General features: G+C 46.5%; 1 protein-coding gene across 1 annotated transcript in view; it reads right to left on the reverse strand.

Annotated features, from left to right (window-relative positions):
* The window catches only part of LOC123755346 (Transmembrane O-mannosyltransferase targeting cadherins 3), a 672781-nt gene that overhangs the window by 355190 nt on the left and 292325 nt on the right, over positions 1-25266 (reverse strand). The window contains exon 2 of the mRNA XM_045737885.2: positions 7543-7733. Within this exon, the coding sequence (XP_045593841.2) occupies positions 7543-7733 (191 nt within the window). The remainder of the gene's footprint in view (positions 1-7542; positions 7734-25266) is intronic.

Below are 25266 nucleotides of genomic sequence, written 5' to 3' on the forward strand. Positions count from 1 at the left end.
TCACAGTGAGGGGGGGGGCTGGGTGGTGGTCCTCACAGTGAGGGGGGGTGGGTGGTGGTCCTCACAGTGAGGGGGGGCTGGGTGGTGGTACTCACAGTGAGGGGGGGTGGGTGGTGGTCCTCACAGTGAGGGGGGGTGGGTGGTGGTACTCACAGTGAGGGGGGCTGGGTGGTGGTACTCACAGTGAGGGGGGGGGGCTGGGTGGTGGTCCTCACAGTGAGGGGGGGGGGCTGGGTGGTGGTCCTCACAGTGAGGGGGGGCTGGGTGGTGGTCCTCACAGTGAGGGGGGCTGGGTGGTGGTCCTCACAGTGAGGGGGGGCTGGGTGGTGGTACTCACAGTGAGGGGGGGGCTGGGTGGTGGTCCTCACAGTGAGGGGGGGGCTGGGTGGTGGTCCTCACAGTGAGGGGGGGCTGGGTGGTGGTCCTCACAGTGAGGGGGGGGCTGGGTGGTGGTCCTCACAGTGAGGGGGGGGGCTGGGTGGTGGTACTCACAGTGAGGGGGGGGGGCTGGGTGGTGGTACTCACAGTGAGGGGGGGGGCTGGGGTGGTACTCACAGTGAGGGGGGGGGCTGGGTGGTGGTACTCACAGTGAGGGGGGGGCTGGGTGGTGGTACTCACAGTGAGAGGGGGGGGCTGGGTGGTGGTCCTCACAGTGAGGGGGGGGGGCTGGGTGGTGGTCCTCACAGTGAGGGGGGGGCTGGGTGGTGGTCCTCACAGTGAGGGGGGGCTGGGTGGTGGTACTCACAGTGAGGGGGGGGGGCTGGGTGGTGGTACTCACAGTGAGGGGGGGCTGGGTGGTGGTACTCACAGTGAGGGGGGGGGGGGTGGTGGTACTCACAGTGAGGGGGGTGGGTGGTGGTACTCACAGTGAGGGTGGGTGGGTGGTGGTACTCACAGTGAGGGGGGGTGGGTAGTGGTACTCACAGTGAGGGGGGGTGGGTGGTGGTACTCACAGTGAGGGGGGGGGGTGGGTGGTGGTACTCACAGTGAGGGGGGGGGTGGTGGTACTCACAGTGAGGGGGGGGGTGGGTGGTGGTACTCACAGTGAGGGGGGGTGGGTGGTGGTACTCACAGTGAGGGGGGGGTGGGTGGTGGTACTCACAGTGAGGGGGGGGCTGGGTGGTGGTCCTCACAGTGAGGGGGGGCTGGGTGGTGGTACTCACAGTGAGGGGGGGGGTGGTGGTACTCACAGTAAGGGGGGGTGGGTGGTGGTACTCACAGTGAGGGGGGTGGGTGGTGGTACTCACAGTGAGGGGGGGTGGGTGGTGGTACTCACAGTGAGGGGGGGGTGGGTGGTGGTACTCACAGTGAGGGGGGGGTGGGTGGTGGTACTCACAGTTAACAGTGAGGGGGGGGGCGGGAGTTATAAACTACTACAACACACAACTTTAAAAGCAATGAAGATAAACAGCCCTTATCCCAGACGACCAAAAATTTACAAAACCGGGGCCCAGGAGCTGAATCTTCAATCCCCTCCTGGGATTGATTGACACACACACACACACACACACACACACAAACACACAATTCCCTCCAGCCTGCACAAGCAAGCTAGCCAAAAACGCATTGACTAACTGCCCAATTCGAGTGGTTCTCAACCTCTGACGAACAAGCAACGCTCCTTGTAACTGGGACAACCTGAACTCCTGACACACCCCAAAAAAAATCCAGAAGTAAACTGGGAGAGGACCGATTAAAACCACCGCCAGGAGTCATCAACCAACCTCTTACGAAACCTGTACATCTTTCATCAATCACTACGCCTTTATTTTCATTTAATAAAACGCTTTACAAACCCACGAAGCTTTACAACCCAAGGGACCAGGAGACCAGCAGGACGGGCCACAATAAAGCAGAGAACACTCACACAAACAAGATTATCAGAACTAAATGAAAGAAAATCAGGATAAACAGGTTCAAACAACAGAGGAGGAGTGAGAGACTGGTGAGTGGAAAGAGGGGGACAAGAAAAGGGACGCTAGGAAGGCAACAGGAAGGCAAGGAAGACAAGGGAAGCAACAGGAAGGCAAGGAAGACAAGGGAAGCAACAGGAAGGCAAGGAAGACAAGGGAAGCAACAGGGGAGGTAAGGGAAGAAACAGGGGAGGCAAGGAAGATAACAAGGGAGGCAACAGGAAGGCAAGAAAGGCAACAGGAGAGGCAAGAAAGGCAACAGGAGAGGCAAGAAAGGCAACAGGAGAGGCAAGAAAGGCAACAGGAGAGGCAAGAAAGGCAACAGGAGAGGCAAGAAAGGCAACAGGAGAGGCAAGAAAGGCAACAGGAGAGGCAAGAAAGGCAACAGGAGAGGCAACAGGAAGGCCAGGAAGGCAACAGGAAGGCAATGGAGGCAACAGGCAGGCAAGGCAGGGAACAGGAAGGCAAGGGAGGCAACAGGGAAGGCAACAGGGAGGCAAGGAAGATAACAGGGGAGGCAAGGCAGGCAACAGGAAGGCCAGGAAGATAACAGGGGAGGCAAGGCAGGGAACAGGAAGAATGGGGGAAGGCGATAAGAGAGAAAATACGAGAGTGAGAGCACATATATACGAGGACGTAAAAGAGGCGACCACCGTTATAAAACAATGGCGGGAGGCGACGATGGCCCGAGGGAGGCCACCAGGCAGTGAAGGAAGAGGCCACCAGGCAGTGAAGGAAGAGGCCACCAGGCAGTGAAGGAAGAGGCCACCAGGCACAGTGAAGGAAGAGGCCACCAGGCAGTGAAGGAAGAGGCCACCAGGCACAGTGAAGGAAGAGGCCACCAGGCAGTGAAGGAAAAGGCCACCAGGCACAGTGAAGGAAGAGGCCACCAGGCACAGTGAAGGAAGAGGCCACCAGGCAGTGAAGGAACAGGCCACCAGGGCACAGTGAAGGAAGAGGCCACCAGGCAGTGAAGGAAAAGGCCACCAGGCACAGTGAAGGAAGAGGCCACCAGGCACAGTGAAGGAAGAGGCCACCAGGGCACAGTGAAGGAAGAGGCCACCAGGCACAGTGAAGGAAGAGGCCACCAGGCACAGTGAAGGAAGAGGCCACCAGGCACAGTGAAGGAAGAGGCCACCAGGCACAGTGAAGGAAGAGGCCACCAGGCACAGTGAAGGAAGAGGCCACCAGGCAGTGAAGGAAGAGGCCACCAGGCACAGTTAAGGAAGAGGCCACCAGGGCACAGTGAAGGAAGAGGCCACCAGGGCACAGTGAAGGAAGAGGCCACCAGGCACAGTGAAGGAAGAGGCCACCAGGCACAGTGAAGGAAGAGGCCACCAGGCACAGAGAAGGAAGATGCCACCAAGGCGCAGTGAAGGAAGAGGCCACCAGGCGCAGTGAAGGAAGAGGCCACCAGGCACAGTGAAGGAAGAGGGGGAGGCCACCAGGTACAGTGAAGGAAGAGGGGGAGGCCACCAGGCACAGTGAAGGAAGAGGCCACCAGGCACAGTGAAGGAAGAGGCCACCAGGCACAGTGAAGGAAGAGGCCACCAGGCGCAGTGAAGGAAGAGGCCACCAGGCACAGTGAAGGAAGAGGCCACCAGGCGCAGTGAAGGAAGAGGCCACCAGGCAGTGAAGGAAGAGGCCACCAGGCAGTGAAGGAAGAGGCCACCAGGCAGTGAAGGAAGAGGCCACCAGGCAGTGAAGGAAGAGGCCACCAGGCAGTGAAGGAAGAGAGGAAGGCCATCAGGCAAAGATGAAAGAAGAGCGAAAGAAGCATCAGGCAAAGATGAAAGAAGAGCGAAAGAAGCACCAGGAAAAGATGAAAGAAGAACGATAGAACCACCAGGAAAAGAGAAAAAGATGGCGAGACCCTGTTGACAAGTTGCAAAGTTGCCTTGATCAACGAGGCTGTTTAGGTATATTTAAGGTAGCCTTTGAAGGCCATCAGTGAATCAACTAGTAATGTGCCTTATACATAAAGTATTATCCCCTCCTTCCCCACATATAAAGTCCACTACGGGCTCACCATAGCCCGTGCTACTTGGAACATTTTAAGTCTAGGTTACCCATTTGGGGTTCAAAAAATTTGGTTTCACGTCTGTGAAGTTAAAGTCACTTGAGAAAATTAGGTTAACATCCTTTGAGCAGTGAAAGATTTGGTTGACATCCGTTTGTAGGTTATTAGTGTCTACTGGCAAAGCAATTTTCTGGTTGATTTTAGAGGGGCGAGGGGGAGAGAGAGAGCAAGGGAGAGAGAGAGAGCAAGGGAGAGAGAGAGAGAGAGCAAGGGAGAGAGAGAGAGAGCAAGGGAGAGAGAGAGAGAGAGAGCAAGGGAGAGAGAGAGAGAGAGAGAGCAAGGGAGAGAGAGAGAGAGCAAGGGAGAGAGAGAGAGCAAGGGAGAGAGAGAGCAAGGAGAGAGAGAGAGCAAGGGAGAGAGAGAGCAAGGAGAGAGAGAGAGCAAGGGAGAGAGAGAGCAAGGGAGAGAGAGAGAGAGAGCAAGGGAGAGAGAGAGAGCAAGGGAGAGAGAGAGAGCAAAGGAGAGAGAGAGAGAGAGCAAGGGAGAGAGAGAGAGAGAGCAAGGGAGAGAGAGAGAGCAAGGGAGAGAGAGAGATCAAGGGAGAGAGAGAGAGAGAGAGAGAGAGAGAGAGAGAGAGAGAGAGAGAGAGAGAGAGAGAGAGAGAGAGAGAGAGAGAGAGAGAGAGAGAGAGAGAGAGAGCAAGGGAGAGAGAGGGACACGGAAGATGAACCTCTCGGAGATACATGGGACAAGTACACAAAAAGAGACAATTGAGGTGCCGCGTTGGGGGGAAAATCCTTTGGAAATGAAAAGAGGGAGTGAAAGAGACCAGTAAATAACGGCTAGATGGAAGGTGTAGTCTTGGTGGGTGGTGGGGCGCGCCGCCCCCAGAGAGAACTGCGGCCCGCCGCCCACTGAAGGTGGTTAAGCCCGCCCACTGAGGGTAGTTAAGCCCGCCCACTGAGGATGCAGAGGCTGCCACAAGCACACAGGATGATACAGTAAAGAGTCCTGCGAGCTACTGACTGTGTGTATGAAAAGCACCAAGCCACTACGACTGTATAGCACTTGGAAGGAATCAGGATAAGGATTTGAAATGGAACAGGGGGGGGGGGGGGAGGAATGGTCGCCAGCTACATGTGGACGGTCGGGAGATTGAACGCCGATCTGCATGAAGCGAGACCGTCGCTCTACCGTCCAGCCCAAGTGATTAAGACAGGCTGGGTGAGACATGAGCATCACAGGGAGAGATAAAGAGGGGGGGGAGGGGAATGAGATAAGAGATAACGGGATGGAACTTGCAGCAAGAACTTATAACAGGTAGAGGAAATAAGATCCAATCAGACCTTTTCTATATCTTCTAATATCGCCGTGGCTGAGGTTTAAATCTTCAAGGGGGAGAACTGGGCAATTTCGAGCAGGAAGTGCTCGAAATTGCTAACCACCTGTTAACACACCTTCTCAACAGCTAAGAACATAAGAATACAAGCAGTACAGAAGGCCTATTGACCTATACAAGGACATTGCAAAGGCCTATTGACCCATACAAGAACATTGCAAAGGTCTATTGACCTATACAAGGACATTGCAAAGGCCTATTGACCTATACAAGGACATTGCAAAGGCCTATTGACCTATACAAGGACATTGCAAAGGCCTATTGACCCATACAAGGACATTGCAAAGGCCTATTGACTCATACAAGGACATTGCAAAGGCCTATTGACCCATACACAAGGACATTGCAAAGGCCTATTGACCCATACACAAGGACATTGCAAAGGCCTATTGACCCATACAAGGACATTGCAAAGGCCTATTGACCCATACAAGGACATTGCAAAGGCCTATTGACCCATACACAAGGACATTGCAAAGGCCTATTGACCTATAAGGACATTGCAAAGGCCTATTGACCCATACAAGGACATTGCAAAGGCCTAGTGACCCATACAAGGACATTGCAAAGGCCTAGTGACCCATACAAGGACATTGCAAAGGCCTATTGACCCATACAAGGACATTGCAAAGGCCTATTGACCCATACAAGGACATTGCAAAGGCCTATTGACCCATACAAGGCGTCGATTTATATCCATCCAAACAACCCAGCCATTTCCCGTTTATTAAGCTATCCAGCAAATGATTCCAAACATATATAACCCTATTTTCAAACCAATATTTACCCAGGTCTTTCCTGAATCTAATCTTATCCCGAATTTTTACTCCAGTTTTTTTTTATTGTACCACATCCATTAAACACTTACACATATCAGAGTAAACACATGATTGGTATCCCTGAAACATGGCAACATACTCGGTCGGTATTGGAACATAACGAAACAACGAAGACTCGTGACTGTCACGTGACAACGAAGACTCGTGACTGTCACGTGACAACGAAGACTCGTGACTGTCACGTGACAACGAAGACTCGTGACTCACGTGACAACGAAGACTCGTGACTGTCACGTGACAACGAAGACTCGTGACTGTCACGTGACAACGAAGACTCGTGACTGTCACGTGACAACGAAGACTCGTGACTGTCACGTGACAACGAAGACTCGTGACTGTCACGTGACAACGAAGACTCGTGACTGTCACGTGACAACGAAGACTCGTGACTGTCACGTGACAACGAAGACTCGTGACTGTCACGTGACAACGAAGACTCGTGACTGTCACGTGACAACGAAGACTCGTGACTGGCACGTGACAACGAAGACTCGTGACTGTCACGTGACAACGAAGACTCGTGACTGTCACGTGACAACGAAGACTCGTGACTGTCACGTGACAACGAAGACTCGTGACTGTCACGTGACAACGAAGACTCGTGACTGTCACGTGACAACGAAGACTCGTGACTGTCACGTGACAACGAAGACTCGTGACTGTCACGTGACAACGAAGACTCGTGACTGTCACGTGACAACGAAGACTCGTGACTGTCACGTGACAACGAAGACTCGTGACTGTCACGTGACAACGAAGACTCGTGACTGTCACGTGACAACGAAGACTCGTGACTGTCACGTGACAACGAAGACTCGTGACTGTCACGTGACAACGAAGACTCGTGACTGTCACGTGACAACAAAGACTCGTGACTGTCACGTGACAACGAAGACTCGTGACTGTCACGTGGCAACGAAGACTCGTGACTGTCACGTGACAACGAAGACTCGTGACTGTCACGTGACAACGAAGACTCGTGACTGTCACGTGACAACGAAGACTCGTGACTGTCACGTGACAACGAAGACTCGTGACTGTCACGAGACAACGAAGACTCGTGACTGTCACGTGAGAACGAAGACTCGTGACTGTCACGTGACAACAAAGACTCGTGACTGTCACGAGACAACGAAGACTCATGACTGTCACGTGACAACGAAGACTCGTGACTGTCACGAGACAACGAAGACTCGTGACTGTCACGTGAGAACGAAGACTCGTGACTGTCACGTGACAACGAAGACTCGTGACTGTCACGTGACAACGAAGACTCGTGACTGTCACGTGACAACGAAGACTCGTGACTGTCACGTGAGAACCCGGATGTAACTGTAAATCTTTTTTTTCAGAGGTGTTACAGACACTGACCTTTTGCATGGGCGTGCCCCAGAAGTCGTGGAGGAAGAGGTTAGTGACGGGTGTGTGGGGACGAAGGTCTCGGTTCTCCTTGATGGCAGAGATGTCGTCAAACACAAAGCTGCAACTGAGAGCGTTCCAATAGACGGCCAGAGCCACTATGAACACCAGGCTCCCGTACACCCAGCCGCACACGGATCCTCCTGTACAAGAGCAAGACAAAAAAAAAACATTGTCACAATCGACTTGAGAAATGGTCCAGGACGGACCGAAACGTCGTCCCTTCACCTTCTACTGTGTGTGGTCTGGTCAACAAAAAAAACATTAAAATCAATTTCTCGTCATAAAAATGACACAAATATGTTATTAAACATTTGGCCAAATATATAACAATGTGAAGGGTTTTAACTGAGAGTAAAGGTAAACAAAAATAGATACTTTGGTGGTAGAGATGATTAAACAAATGTAAAACTTACTGAAAAGTGAGACGCCTGACACACTAGGGGAGAGAGAGAGAGAGAGAGAGAGAGAGAGAGAGAGAGAGAGAGAGAGAGAGAGAGAGAGAGAGAGAGAGAGAGAGAGAGAGAGAGAGAGAGAGAGAGAGAGATAATTTACATACATTTAGATTACTCATAATCTCATACTAAATACTAGTACTAATCTCACCAAATAAATCAGTTACCAGAGATAGGCACCAGACAAGTTGAAGACGACTACCAACTCTGGCTTCCAGTTTCACTAGGATCATCAGTAACATTTATCATCAATTCTAGCCTCAGTTAACAACAAAGTGGCAAACATGTTATCATTAAAACATGATAACATGTTTATGTTATCATTAAAACAGAACACGGTGAAACTATCGGTAGTTAGAGTGTCAGTTGATATATCATTTGGTGAACAATAACTGCTTATTTTACGTCACCCATCGCCTAAACAAACAAACAAACAACAAAATTAGTTGTTTGACAATTCGAACTTGTTGCATGCATAACAGATATATTACATTTAATTACATTTAAAAATTCATTACACAAAAAGGGTTACAACATTGCATTTAATATATATAACCTTTAAAATTTCAACTAAAACTAATTAACCTACCTAAATTAGACCCAAAACTCAATAACACAGGTTAAAAAAATATAAAAAAATTATTAAAAAATATATATTAAAGATAACGAGTAACAAGATCGAACCGAATGACGACTTATCACATAAAAAACTCACCAAGTTCTATATCACAAAATTATTTCATTCAATACGTCAAGAAAGGAATTTCAAACAGTAAACTTTAAAACAACACACAGGGGACTGATTTAAACACAAAACACACAAAGAAACTCACACAGGGGACTGATTTAAACACAAAACACACAAAGAAACACACACAGGGGACTGATTTAAACACAAAACACACAAAGAAACTCACACAGGGGACTGATTTAAACACAAAACACACAAAGAAACACACACAGGGAGACTGATTTAAACACAAAACACACAAAGAAACACACACAGGGGACTGATTTAAACACAAAACACACAAAGAAACACACACAGGGAGACTGATTTAAACACAAAACACACAAAGAAACACACACAGGGGACTGATTTAAACACAAAACACACAAAGAAACTCACACAGGGGACTGATTTAAACACAAAACACACAAAGAAACACACACAGGGGACTGATTTAAACACAAAACACACAAAGAAACACACACAGGGGACTGATTTAAACACAAAACACACAAAGAAACACACACAGGGGACTGATTTAAACACAAAACACACAAAGAAACACACACAGGGGACTGATTTAAACACAAAACACACACAGGGGACTGATTTAAACACAAAACACACAAAGAAACACACACAGGGGACTGATTTAAACACAAAAACACAGAAGAACAAATAAATCCTGGCCAATTGAGCCCAGGGCATAAGGACCAATCCTGGACGTGATTACGGCCGTCGCAAGTTAAGCGAGCAGTCGGCGAGAAGTCGCTAAACAACGGTAAATTTCTCCTTGGAGTCTGCAGAGTGGCGTCAAGAGGTCGGTCGACCATCTTGCACAGACGTTGTGTTCATCTTATTGCCTCGGCGTCCTGCCTAGCCATCTACGACCTGCCTCGCCATCTACGACCTGCCTCGCCATCTACGACGTGCCTCGCCATCTACGACCTGCTTCGCCATCTACGACCTGCCTCGCCATCTTGATCTGCCTCGTGACCCCTGTCAGTGTCCTGTATCTTGACCTGTCTCATGACCATCAATGTCCTGCTTTACTAACTCCTTTGCCTTGCCTTATTGATACTGCTAATTGATAAATTGTGACCTGTTCTTAATTATTACAATATATTAATCTGTTAGTGTGTGTGTGTGTGTGTGTGTGTGTGTGTGTGTGTGTGTGTGTGTGTGTGTGTGTGTGTGTGTGTGTGTGTGTGTGTATGTGTGTGTGTGTGTGTGTGTGTGGGAGGAATGGTCTGAAGGTGCTACATGGGATGTTGTCATGTCTCACACGTGCTACCATTGGCGTCCTCGACGATCCTCTTGATAAACTTCTTGCTTGTGTACCCAACTAGAATGCATCTATATTGGGCCTTCAAACGAAGCAATTTGACGTGACTAAAGTACTTCACTCTGCAATGGATAAATACCATGAAGTGCTTCACGTTCTAATATCCCACGAGATTCCATGTTCAGTTCACCATAATTCACCTGAGTAGCAGTTCCCTATAATCCTCTTACACAGTTCTTCACTCGTCTATAACTGCAGGTAACATAGCTGAATACAGAACAGGTAATAACTTAAATCATCATTATAGCTAACGTTCCTATACTGAAGTTTTCTCAAGTCCAATTTGAAAACGTTTTTGCGAGTGAAATGTTATCCAGTTCCCTCATCTTTTCCTCAATGAAACCACTTCAGGACGATTCCCGCTAATCCTCGCGAACCTCACCTGAGAGCGCAGGGAGAGGGAGAGAGGGAGAGAGGGGGAGAGGGAGAAATTGGGAGAGAGAGGGAGAGAGGGGGAGAGAGGGGGAGAGAGGGGGAGAGAGGGAGAGAGAGGGAGAGAGAGGGAGAGAGGGGGAGAGGGGGAGAGAGAGGGGGAGAGAGAGGGGGAGAGGGGGAGAGGGGGAGAGAGGGGGAGTGGGGGGGGAGAGGGAGAGGGGGGGAGAGGGGGAGAGGGAGAGTGGGAGACGGAGCAGCATTACAGGGAGAGTGCAGGGCCTCGGTTAATGGATTATCATTGCTCGCTTTCCAATTTCACGGATGCTAGAGCTCAAGAGGTGTGTGGCTGGACCTTCTGGTCCGCCACGGTGTAGTCTTTGTCGAACTCAAATGCTTGGTTTACACTTCGTATTTTCTTCTTGTTATTCACTTAAGCGTAGGTTACTTTAGAAGGGGGAGAGTGGGAGTGAGGGGAGAGAGGCGGTGGATGGAGAGGAGAGAGAGGCGGTGGATGAGGGGAAAGAGGGGGGAGAGGGAATGGGGGACGAGGAGGAGAGTGTGTGTGCAAAGCCTCGACATCAGTCAGGCGATGAAACTTTTGTGTCAACAAAACTTAAGATGAAATTATTGTCATAGCGCCACGTCAGCGCTCCTACACGCGGCTGCTGGCAGTACCCGGGATAATAGGCATGTTGAGAATTAGTGTGGACTATTGGTTTTTGGGGGTTTAAGAGTTTTGAATAAGTAGCTTTCCGCACAATCAAAAATGTATTCGTAACTAATATAAATCATTAAAATATTGGCGGGACTAAAGAGGTGTAAAACAGTGCAAAAGAAAGCATAGAACAGTAAGTGGTGAAAAACAGTTTAAAACGCAGTTGGCATAGCACAAAAGTCTCCAAGACTTGTACAAAGCAACTGAGCCAATAGCCTTTCAACATACACACACACACACACACACACACACACACATAGGGAGCCGGTGGCCGAGCGAACAGCACGCTGTACACGTGATCCTGTGGTCCTAGCAGTAAATAGGTACCTGGGAGTTAGTCAGCTGTCACGGGCTGCTTCGTGGGGTGTGTGTGTGGGGGGGGGGAGTAGTAGTAGAAACAGTTGATTGACAGTTGAGAGGCGGGCCGAAAGAGCAGAGCTCAACCCCCGCAAGCACAACTAGATGAACACACACACACACACACACACACACACACACAGCAAACGAGAGAGAACGACAACGAGAGCGAGTCGTCTCGTAAATTTAGTATGCACAAGTTGGCCCGGTCCTCAGACCTTGAAGTACTCCGGCAATACAGCTTCAAACCACTTTTAAAACTTTTTGTTGACAGTAATAATGACGCTTCATTATATACAGTGTTTTACGGGGTGTTTTGTGGACGAGAGAGGAATACAAACACACAAGTCAAACGTTGACTTCTACGGTGATTTATCTTCATTGCTGTCAGTCTATGTTGAAACAAACACAGAAATAGTTTAGTGTTTGTAATAATTTGATCTTTGGCTTCATACCTGGTTGATACCTGGTTGATGGGGTTCTGGGAGTTCTTCTACTCCCCAAGCCCGGCCCGAGGCCAGGCTTGACTTGTGAGTTTGGTCCACTAGGCTGTTGCTTGGAGTGGCCCGCAGGCCCACATATACCTGGTTGATGGGGTTCTGGGAGTTCTTCTACTCCCCAAGCCCGGCCCGAGGCCAGGCTTGACTTGTGAGAGTTTGATCCACCAGGCTGTTGCTTGGAGCGGCCCACAGGCCCACATATCCACCACAGCCCGGTTCTTCAAACATCTATGGCTTGATATTTAAAGCTCGAGATAAAAATGATGTTAACTATGATTTGATGTTTAATATCAGAGCCCTTCCTACGGTTTAATGTTTAAGACCAAACAAACAAACATACCTAAGACGCAACACTATAGACCCAAGGAATCAATGTTGCCATAAAATCATATTTAACCAAAGAAATCCTCACTACGCTACATTTCTTAGTTTATTCCTACCAACAGTGACTCGTAGTGGACAGGGGGGGGGGTTACCTTGAGGTAATTTCGGGGCTCAGCGACCCCGCGGCCCGGTCGTCGACCAGGCCTCCTCCTAGTCTTCTGTAAGAGGAGAGCCTTCTGCTAATCTTTCTCCACCTCATTCGTCAGGATTCGATATGTAGCTTTCTCTAGATTGGAACATGATTGTGTTTCATTAAGATTAATTGTCCCAAGGGTAATCTTTGGATTACCTTTGATTCATTTCGAGTTGAGATAAATCATATCCCGTATCGTCATAACCTAATGCCCCCGTTAATAGAACTCATGGAAACCCAGCCTCACCCCTGCCGTTAACAGTCCTCCCCCACGAACCCAGCATCACCCCCCGTTCCTCCAGCACCCCACCCCCCTAAGCCACCATCAGCCACCCACTTATTCTCTATGCGACAGGCCAAACTGCCGCGAATGGTACAATGACGCAGAAAATGCCCCATTAGGTGAGGTCGCCCATCAAAATATTCTCGTTTTCTGTTCGCCGCCCTCGGGCCAGCGCGGTAGCTCATGGTACTTACCTAATAGTGCCAATGGGGACGTGAGGTTAAGCTCTAGGGCCTATCTATGAAGCTTTTCAAGGTAAACTAAAATATTCACAATAAATTAGTATGTCACATATGCACTTATTTAATAAGTCAATATTGACTTAAAGAAAGTGCGAGAACGGGTTGATATATAATATTTACACTTACGTATACATTTACGAGCAGATTACATGTAGAGAATTTCTATAGATCTCATATCCCAATCTAGCCTGTGAAGGGGGGGGGGTTCTCCCATTTGCCAATTTTTTTCTTAAATGCCACAACCAACCGAAGCACATGACAGCAAACAAGCAATTAAAAATCCATAAGAATGCAAGAGAAACATAATCATTAAAGGCGATGAGTCACAATAACGTGGCTGAAGTATGTTGACCAGACCACACACTAGAAGTTGAAGGGACGATCGAATCGACTTGAGAATGGTCCAGGACGGACCGAAACGTCGTCGTCCCTTCAACTTCTAGTGTGTGGTCTGGTCAACATAAACATTAAAAACCTGAGAATCGGGAGACACCGTGAAACATAAGCCGTGTCGACCAATTAGCTAAAGACGTACCAAGTAATATGGAAAATGGAGGAAAATGGAAATGGAAAATGGAAATGGAAAAGATGGAAAAAAGGAAAATGGAAATGGAAAAGAAGAGGAAAACTAAACAAAAAAAAATCCAAAGAAAAATGTCTTAACCAACAAGAACAAAAAACAAAAGTCTACATGTAAAGAGAATGTTAGAACAAGACAAAAGCCGACGAGACAAAAGAATGGACTTTAAAAGGAGAACAATTTAGCAAGATTAACAAAAAAATTGGAGACTTAGAATAATTATGACATGCAAATGAGGTCATGTCTCTCCCTTACACGATAATTCAGTAGCCGACAGCTTTATATTCTAGCAACTAAGACCCCACTACCTTCCACGTAGAACGTACACCTGTGATTGTAAGGCCCCTTAGCCTCGGAGAAGAGGATATGCAGCACCAGGGGAGAACCTTGTATATTTATATATAGATCTTGAGACGAGGAAATGAGGTGTCAGAAGCAGTGAAGGTCTGGGGGCATAATTACGCTTGCTGGCGGCAGAGGGAACCTTGGCGGGGCGTCAGCAGGTGACAGGTGTAATATGTTTAAGATGGATGGGGTATTGTGCCATCATCTTCCCCCCTTCAACGCTCTCTCATCTCCATCTCACCCCCTTACAGTCAGAACTCTTAACCCACAATCCCCCTCCCAACCATCGCACCGCTCCTGTGCCAGGTAAGTTCACTACGGGCTCACCATAGCCCGTGCTACTTGCCCCGTTCCTGTGCCAGGTAAGTTACGGGCTCACCATAGTCCGTGCTACTTGGAACTTGTTCCGAGTAGCTGAATCTATAACAACAACCACCACCCAACCCCACACACTCTCATACACAACTCTCCCACACTTGCACAAGCGCAGGTCCATGAATATAAACAGAGAAGTGTTCCCACTTCTCTGTCTTTCTCTCTCTATATTAGTATATATGTGTAAATTTATTATCTGTCAGCCCAAAGTAGGCCAGACGTTTGGCGCTAGCCTCACACAACTTTCCAAAATAGCACATGGGGGGGGGGGTGCATGTCTAAAACCGGTCGGGATCGGCTCCCACCCCCTTTTTGCCAACGTTTAAGAAATATCGGCAACTACAGCGACCCCCACGACTTTCATGAACTCTGAAATCCGGGATGTGTTTTCTGGCACGTTTTAAGTAGTTTTCAGTGCTTCGAGACATTACATTTTCTGAGAGTGAGAGAGAGAGAGAGAGAGAGAGAGAGAGAGAGAGAGAGAGAGAGAGAGAGAGAGAGAGAGAGAGAGAGAGAGAGAGAGAGAGAGAGCGAGAGAGAGAGAGCGAGAGAGAGAGAGCGAGAGAGAGAGAGAGAGAGAGAGAGAGAGAGAGAGAGAGAGAGAGAGAGAGAGAGAGAGAGAGAGAGAGAGAGAGAGAGAGAGAGAGAGAGAGAGCGAGAGAGAGAGAGCGAGAGAGAGAGAGAGAGAGAGAGAGAGAGAGAGAGAGAGAGAGAGAGAGAGAGAGAGAGAGAGAGAGAGAGAGAGAGAGGGGGGGGGGGGAGGGGGGAGATAAAGAAAGAGAATGTTGGAGAGGAAAGAGAGGAGAGATTTTGTAGAGGCAGGATGCTGGAGGAAGAGGGGGGGGGTGAAGGAAGGGTCAATAAGCTTGAGAGGTCACAACCTTGCCTAGATAAACCCTCCAGAAGTTACCTGCTTGATGGGGTTCTGGGAGTTCTTCTACTCCCCAAGCCCGACCCAACGCCAGGCTTGACTTGTGAGAGTTTGGTCCACCAGGCTGTTGCTTGGAGCGGCCCAACATTAATGGGGTGACATTACCACCTGACCCGAACCGCCCAGTGTCTGCAGCAGTGGTCAAACAATCCTGAACTATGACCCGACTGGGCTTGTGTAAACATAATCGCTCACTCCTCTATCCCTCCACACAAGAGATTATTCCCCCCCCCCTTCATTATACTGGATTACTCGCATGCCAATTAAAGGCACATGTAAGCTGTAATGTGCTATTCAAAGTTTATTACAAACTGCTCATTGTGATTTGGCCCATGATAGGAAATGTTAATTTGTTATATCTTGTACAAATGCTAATGATTTAATGGAAGGTCACAGATAAGTATTCGTGTAGCACATAAGGGTATCTGTTTAGGGTAACCATTTAAGGGTATCTATTTAAAGTATCCATGTAAGGGAATTTAAGGTATCCAAGAAAGGGAAATTTAAGGTATCCATTTAGGCTGTCTACATTAGGGTATCCCTTTAAAGTTATCCATTTAAGATATCCACATAATACAGTTTTGGTCGTTCATTATGCACCCTCAAGATACCTCAAGGTAACTTCAAGGTAACCTCAAGGTAACTTCAAGGTAACTTCAAGGTAACTTCAAGGTAACCTCAAGGTAACTTCAAGGTAACTTCAAGGTAACTTCAAGGTAACCCTACAACTATTCCGTGAACGGTAGTGAAACTGGTTGCAGAAGCACATAACGGGACCAGGAACTGAATCCTAAAGTTTATTTGGCTAAGGAACAATTTCATGAGGACAATTTCACAAAAAACAATGATATAGCAATTGTCTCTAACAGCACAAATGATTCCAAAAGTTGCCCACAGCCGTCTCTATACATGTAGTTTGTATCTGTTATCTTGAGGTTATCTTGAGATGATTTCGCGGCTTTTTAGTGTCCCCGCGGCCCGGTCCTCGACCAGGCCTCCACCCCCAGGAAGCAGCCCGTGACAGCTGACTAACACCCAGGTACCTATTTTACTGCTAGGTAACAGGGGCATAGGGTGAAAAACTCTGCCCAATGTTTCTCGCCGGCGCCTGGCATCGAACCCAGGACCACAGGATCACAAGTCCAGCGTGCTGTCCACTCGGCCGACCGGCTCCCTGTGGTAAGTTCCACAGCAATGATTTGGAACTCCACACACGAATCTAATGGGCAACAGATGAGGAAATCTTGAGAGACGTGTACCATTTATAGTAAGCAAACATAAGGGTATTTAAAAAGATAATCGAGCCTCTTGAAAGTTTACAACTCCTTGACATGTTAATGGAGAGGAAATGGTACACAGTCTCCATATGCTTGGTCTTAAATATACATTAACTTGTGTTTTGAGGGCGATCTCCCAACACGAAGCGAGTCTGAAGCCAAGGTCAGAAAGCCAACATGATTACAGTCAAGTCTCCCATAAGAACATAAGAACATAAGAACAAAGGTAACTGCAGAAGGCCTATTGGCCCATACGAGGCAGCTCCTATTCTATAACCACCCAATCCCACTCATATACTTGTCCAACCCGTGCTTGAAACAATCGAGGGACCCCACCTCCACAATGTTACGCGGCAATTGGTTCCACAAATCAACAACCCTGTTACTGAACCAGTATTTACCCAAGTCTTTCCTAAATCTAAACTTATCCAATTTATACCCATTGTTTCGTGTTCTGTCCTGTGTTGATACTTTTAATACCCTATTAATATCCCCCCGGTTATGTCCATTCATCCACTTGTAAACCTCTATCATGTCACCCCTAACTCTTCGCCTTTCCAGTGAATGCAACTTAAGCTTTATTAATCTTTCTTCATATGAAAGATTTCTAATTTGGGGAATTAACTTAGTCATCCTACGCTGGACACGTTCAAGTGAATTTATATCCATTCTATAATATGGCGACCAAAACTGAACTGCATAATCTAAATGGGGCCTAACTAGAGCAAGATATAGCTTGAGAACCACACCAGGTGTCTTGTTACTAACGCTGTGATTAATAAATCCAAGTGTCCGATTTGCCTTATTACGAACATTTATGCATTGATCCTTTTGTTTTAAATTCTTACTAATCATAACTCCCAGATCCCTTTCGCAATCCGACTTCGCAATCACAACACCATCTAGCTCGTATCTTGTAACTCTATCATCATTACCTAACCTCAGAACTTTACATTTATCAGCATTAAACTGCATCTGCCAATCCTTTGACCATTTCAAAACCCTATCTAGATCAACTTGAAGTGATAGTGAGTCCTCCTCCGAATTAATTTCCCTACCGATTTTCGTATCATCGGCAAATTTGCAAATGTTGCTACTCAAACCTGAATCTAAATCATTTATATATATTATAAACAACAGAGGTCCCAGGACAGAGCCTTGAGGCACTCCACTTACAACATTTTCCCACTCTGACTTGATTCCATTTATACTAACTCTCTGTTTCCTTTGGTATAGCCATGCCCTAATCCAGCTTAATATAGCACCCCCAATACCATGAGACTCTATCTTTTTAATCAGTCTTTCATGTGGCACTGTATCAAAAGCTTTGCTAAAGTCAAGGTATACAACATCGCAATCCTTACCACTATCAACTGCCTCAACAATGCTAGAATAAAAAGATAACAAATTTGTTAAACATGAACGGCCATTTATAAAACCATGTTGCGACTCAATTATTAATTTATGTTTTTCAAGATGAAGACGAATTTTATTTGCTATTATAGATTCGAGTAACTTTCCCACAATAGACGTTAGGCTAATTGGTCGATAGTTAGACGCAAGTGATCTATCTCCTTTCTTAAAAACTGGTATCACATTAGCAACTTTCCAAAACTCTGGCACTCTGCCTGACTCTATTGATTTATTAAATATGGTTGACAGTGGGTCACAAAGCTCCTCTTTGCATTCTTTAAGCACCCTGGCAAACACTTCATCCGGCCCTGGGGATTTGTTTGGTTTGAGTTTTACTATTTGTTTAAGAACATCCTCCCTGGTAACTGCTAAACTCGTCAACCTGTCCTCGTCCCCACCCACATAGACTTGTTCGGCTGAAGGCATATTGTTAAGTTCCTCTTTAGTAAATACAGATACAAAATATTTATTAAAAATACTACTCATCTCTTCATCACTATCTGTTATTTGACCTGTCTCAGTTTTTAATGGACCTATCCTTTCCCTAGTCTTAGTACGATATAACTGAAAAAACCCTTTAGGATTTGTCTTTGCTTGCCCTGCTATGCGAACTTCATAGCTTCTTTTTGCTTTCCTTATCTCTTTTTTAACATTTCTAACCAGTTGTATGAATTCCTGTTCTAAAGTGACCTCCCCATTTTTAATCCTTTTGTACCAAGCTCTCTTTTTACCTATAAGGTTCTTCAAATTCTTTGTTATCCACTTTGGGTCATTAGTATTCGATCTATTCAATTTGTATGGTATACTACGTTCCTGTGCTTTGTTTAGAATATTCTTAAATAAGTTATATATTGAATCCACATCGAAATCCCCATTTAAGTCACCTATCGCTGGGTTCATGTCTCGCTCCAAGACCGGCCCACACCCCATACCCAAGACTTTCCAATCAATTTGACCCAAAAAATTTCTTAGGCTATTAAAATCAGCTTTTCGAAAATCTGGCACTTTAACAGAATTTTCTCCTACTGGTCTATTCCATTCTATGCTAAATCTGATTTCTTTGTGATCACTGCTCCCTAGCTCACTCCCTATTTCGATGTCATTAATTTGCGTTTCCCTGTTAGTTAACACTAAATCTAAAATATTATTTTCCCGTGTTGGTTCCTTAATGTGTTGCGTAAGAAAGCAATCGTCAATTAATTCTAGAAAATCTTCTGCTTCACTATTCCCTGTTTTGTTCAACCAGTTTATTCCGCTAAAATTAAAGTCACCCATGACATAAATACTGTTAGATCTAGATGCTCTAGATATTTCATCCCATAGATGCTTTGCTTCCATTCTGTCTAAATTTGGTGGCCTATATATTACTCCTATTATAATATTATTAGCTTTTTCGTTTAATTCAATCCAAATAGTTTCTGTGTGTGGCTCTGTTTTGATTCCCTCTTTGAGACTACATTTCAAATTGTCCCTAACATATATGGCTACTCCACCTCCTCGTCTAATATATCTATCTGTGTGAAATAGTTTAAATCCATATATTTGATATTCAGCTAATAGTTCTCTATTTTCTACATTCATCCACGTTTCGGTAAGTGCAACAATATCTATTCTTTCTGTGCAGACAAGAGCATTTAATTCGTTAATTTTATTTCTTAGACTTCTACTGTTAGTGTAATATACCCTAAGTGAATTGTTTTTTTGCGGACCTTCTCTTTCCCTGATCGTTTTGCCAATTCCTTTCTCCCACAAACACATACTATTATTACCTCCTTCCTCCAAATCAATTCCCATACCTCTATCTACTAACAGTTTAAACCCAAACAAACACCTCTAACCACTTCTTCTAACGAGTTCGCAACAGCAACAACCCCAGCTCTCGATAGATGCACCCCATCACGAGCATACATTTCATTTCTTCCATAGAAGTGTTCCCAGTTGTCTATGAAAGATATTGCATTTGATTTGCAATATCTTTCCAGCCGGCAATTGACACCAAGTGCCCTCGATATCCATTCATTTCCCACTCCCTTTCTTGGAAGAATGCCACATATGATCGGGATTCCTCCCTTGCTCCTAACTAACTCTATGGCTGTTTTATACCTCTGAATCAGTTCCTCACTCCTAACTCGACCAACATCATTTCCTCCCACGCTAATGCAAATAATGGGATTGTTCCCATTACCCGCCATAATATCATTCATGTTGTTTATAATATCACCAATGCCAGCTCCGGGATAGCAAACCCTTAACCTGTTCCCCCTATCTCTAGCACAAAACGTTCTATCCAAATACCTTATCTGGGAATCTCCCACAACTAATGTTTGCTTAGGTACTTCCTTTACTTTCTGAGGGGCCTGCGCTTCCTTTCTCTTCGTTGCTTTCCCTTTTGCGCGATCCACAGTCTCTCCACAGCACTCGTCCTCCAAAACGTCAAATGAATTAGAAGTTGCTATGGCGTTTGAAGGCGGTTTTATCAAAGTCTTCTTAAGGCCCCTGTCTTTCACAACTCTCCAAGACGAGGTCCCTCCACTGCTGGTCTCCTCCTTCGTTACCTCTCGTTGTCCCTTCAGCTGACGCACCTCCTCCCGCAGAAAGTCCAACTCTGTCCTCAGGGCTCCCACTAGAGTCACCAGGTCCTTAACTACAACTTCCATATTGCAATGATAATATAACAACACTCAGGAGCTCCGGTTAACACAACCTCTCACTGTGACTTCACCTACCGACTATCTAACAACTACCGACATGGTAACAAGCCTCCCATGGTTCGAGGCCAGGCTTGGGGAGTAGACGAACTCCCAGAACCCCATCAAGCAGATATCAAGCAGGTAACACATTATACAAAGAACATGTCTGAGCGTTCTGTAGCTCGAACTATGACCCGAAGCTCGGTTACTACTCATGACCACATAAAACCCACATGACTTCATGAAACAACACGAGCTCATCAAGCAACATGACATCTTGAAGTAGGTAACATCACGAAGCCAAATGACCTCATCAACTCATATGACCTCGCCTAGCCACACAAACTCATGGAGCAGTCACCTCATAATCTACCCATGCCCGAGCTTAACCACTTCGTTAGGCTGAGGTTTGATAAGAGATAACACAATACAGCTGCTTGCTTGCTTGCTTGGTGTAGTGAGACCCTAATATGTTAAACCTTGGAACAAGATAGACCTAACTAATATAGTGGCCAGCCAGCGAGTCGTACCCTTCTAGCACGCCTGCTCCAGAGAACCGCTTCGGTACGGCCAGATAAAAACTGGTTTGAAAGAAATAAGATTGACTTAGCTAATAAAGAAGACGGGTTTTGCTTCTGGCCTGATAAAAGAAAGAAATAAGAGTAGTCAGGACAGGTACAACTTGCCCTCTGATAGAAGCAAGAGACCAGACTTGTATAGTGGACAGGATTTGCTACTGTTCTGATAAAAGGCAGATACGACGGAGCAGGCGAGACAGCTACAGCTTCTGCGCTTAGAGGGGATTAGCATAACATCCCCTGTGATTCACAATAACTTCAGGAAGTCAGTATGTTCAATAACGAAACTATTAAAAGAACGTTCTCACATGGTCCGAGGCTGGCTACCTGGAGCCAGATTCACGAAGCATTTATGCAAGCACTTACGAACCTGTACATCTTTTCTCAATCTTTGGCGGCTTTGTTTACAATTATTGAACAGTTAATGAGCTCCGAAGCACCAGGAGGCTGTTTATAACAATAACAACAGTTGATTGGGAAACTTTCAGGCTTGTAAACTGTTTAATAAATGTAATCAAAGCCGTCAAAGATTGAGGAAAGATGTACACGTTCGTAAGTACTTGCGTAACTGCTTCGTGAATCTGGCCCCTGGTTTCCTTGTGATGGTTCCGAGGATTAACGTCCTCGCGGCCCGGTCTCTGATCAGGCCTTCTGGTTGGTGGTCTGGTCAACCAGGCTGTTGGACACAGTCCTCACCTGCTAGAGGAAAATAGTGAAGCTGTATACACAGTCTGACACATCCTCCCAAGTGTCAGACTGATTCAACTCTTCCATTCCTGCACACACTACTTGAACAGCTCTCACCAGAATTGCATAGGACCAGACCCACGAATCGAAACTAATCCCTGTGAAATATCCCCCACCAGTCCCAATCAATATCCCCCCCACCCGTCCCAATCAATATCCCCCCCCACCCGTCCCAATCAATATCCCCCACCAGTCCCAATCAATATCCCCCACCCGTCCCAATCAATATCCCCCCCACCAGTCCCAATCAATATCCCCCCCACCCGTCCCAATCAATATTCACCCCACCCGTCCCAATCAATATCCCCCCCACACCAGTCCCAATCAATATCCCCCCCACCCGTCCCAATCAATATCCCCCCACCAGTCCCAATCAATATCCCCCACACCAGTCCCAATCAATATCCCCCCCCACCAGTCCCAATCAATATCCCCCCCACCCGTCCCAATCAATATCCCCCCCCCCCACCCGTCCCAATCAATATCCCCCCACCCCCCACCAGTCCCAATCAATATTCATTATCATAAAGCATGCACAATCGCTTCATATCTTTAGGGAAAACCTGGTAAAGAGGGACACGTAATAATCAGCTCTGGGAGTTGTGTGGGATTAATATCCTTTTTCCCCTGCTTCTGACGCCTGCGATGCACGCATGGACGCATTCAATTACATATACTGCACATATATTTATATATATATATATATATTACATATACTGCAGATATATTTACGAGAGCAGGCATTTCATTTTCGTTACAGTGTCACTTCTAATATATCATATTATATGTACAGCATATACTGATTATATATATATATATATATATATATATATATATATATATATATATATATATTAATTATACAATTTTGTGTATATGAACATATGTATACATATATTTATATATGTCACTTCTTCCTGCTACCCCAGGAGAAGCACAGACTAGTCCCAGAACTACGAGGTATGAATTACTAGGAAAGGCTACATTAATTCAACCAAACGTCGCTCGAAGGCAAAAAAATTAGGGGAGACATGATAACAACATACAAAATTATCAATGTGAATTGCTAAGTTGGAAAAACACGAACAATTTAGCACGGGTGGTACTCGCATAAGGGAACATACATGGAAAGCAGAGTACCTAAATGAGACATTATAAAGCATTTGTTTACTATCAGAGTAGTTAACAAGTGGAACGCACTAGGCAGTGATGTGGTGGAGGAAGACTCTATAAATAATTTCAAATGTAAATATGGTAGAACAAATGGCCCAGGGACTTGTACACCGGTTGATTGACGCTTGTAAGGCCGGACGGACCAAAGACCCCAAAGGTCACCCACGTGAGCACAACTAGGCGAGTACACACACACACACACACACACACACACACACACACACACACACACACACACACACACACACACACACACACACGAAGGAACTTTTTCAGTGTCAGAGTAGTTAACGGATGGAATGCATTAGGCAGTGATGTGGTGGAGGCTGACTCCATACACAGTTTCAAATGTAGATATGACAGAGCCCAGTAGGCTCAGGAACCTGTACACCAGTTGATTGACAGTTGAGAGGCGGGACCAAAGAGCCAAAGCTCAACCCCCGCAAGCACAAATAGGTGAGTACACACACACACACACACACACACACAGTAGTAGTTAGTGAAACAGTTGATCGACAGTTGAGAGGCGGGCCGGAAGAGCAAAACTCAACCCCCGCAAGCACAAATAGGTGAATACACACACACACACACACACACACACACACACACACACACACACACACACACACTCAAATAGGGGACACAAACATGCCCACACGTGGTGTCCAACTCACACAGGACTGACAAACACCACAGCAATACAACCCTTCACAAGCAGACGCAACACAAACACGGACTATGCAAGACAAACGAAGCTCTCCCTCTAAACTCCCCCCCCCCCACACACACCCACACAAACACACATTTTATTTACAAATTTTACACATGCAGGCAGTTGGTAAACTAGAGGCAGTTATACAGGCAGGTGATTCATGCCCGTACATGTTGTCTTTGTTAAACGTCGTTGTACCTTTGTTAAACGTCGCCGTACCTCTGTTAAACCTCGCCGTACCTCTGTTAAACGTCGCCGTACCTCTGTTAAACGTCGCCGTACCTCTGTTAAACCTCGCCGTACCTCTGTTAAACCTCGCCGTACCTCTGTTAAACCTCGCCGTACCTCTGTTAAACGTCGCCGTACCTGTGTTAAACGTCGCCGTACCTGTGTTAAACGTCGCCGTACCTCTGTTAAACGTCGCCGTACCTCTGCTACAACGTCACAGGTGATGAGAGGGAAGGGTGGTGTACCTGGTTAACCTGGGTTTACCTGGTTGACCAGTCCAGCAACGAGGAGGCCTGGTAGAGGACCGGGCCGAGGAGACGCTAAGCCCCGTAATCATCGCCAGGTAAGGTACCATCAAGAGTTGGTACGGTAGGGAGAAGCGGTGTACCGTCCACAGTACCCTCCCTGCTGTACCGGGAGGATAGACCACATGCGGGTATATCGCCTCTCAAAATTTGACGATTTAGCGGAAAAGGCTTCGTAAATCCCCCCTGAATCTGATGACCATGTAAGAAACGCTTCATAAGTTCACTGACTTCGATTATTTGGTTGAAAAAGATTCATAAATTTTCTAACTTTGAGGGCCGCGTCAGCGACGGACTACACCCGCCCAAGGAAGAAGTGGCCTTAAACATTTTATAGGGACCAGAAGAATTATTTCAGCACCTCGTCATATTAGTATAATTCACTCCCTAATGGTGGCTTAGCGAGTAGTGATGCAGGCCGGTGGCTTGTCTTAGCAGTCGTCTGACGGCGTCACACTTGTATTACAGTGTGAGAAGATAGACTTGCAAGTGTGTGTACTCATCTATTTGTGCTTGCGGGGGTTGAGCTTTGGGTCCTTGGTCGCCGCCTCTCAACCGTCAATTAACTGGTGTACAGGTTCCTGAGCCTACTGGGCTCTATCCAACCCGTTCTCGCAAATTTAATAAGTCAATATTGACTTATTAGTTGCGTGCATAGGTGACATACTAAACATAATAGTTTCCCTTGAAAAGCTTCATAGAAAACACCGACCTTACCTAACCTACTTAGTATGTTAAAACAAGCATCTTATAGCTTCGTAATAACAATTGTTACTTAACCTATTATAGGTATAGGTTAGGTA

Source organism: Procambarus clarkii, chromosome 20, assembly GCF_040958095.1.
Source record: "Procambarus clarkii isolate CNS0578487 chromosome 20, FALCON_Pclarkii_2.0, whole genome shotgun sequence".
Lineage (NCBI taxonomy): Eukaryota > Metazoa > Arthropoda > Malacostraca > Decapoda > Cambaridae > Procambarus > Procambarus clarkii.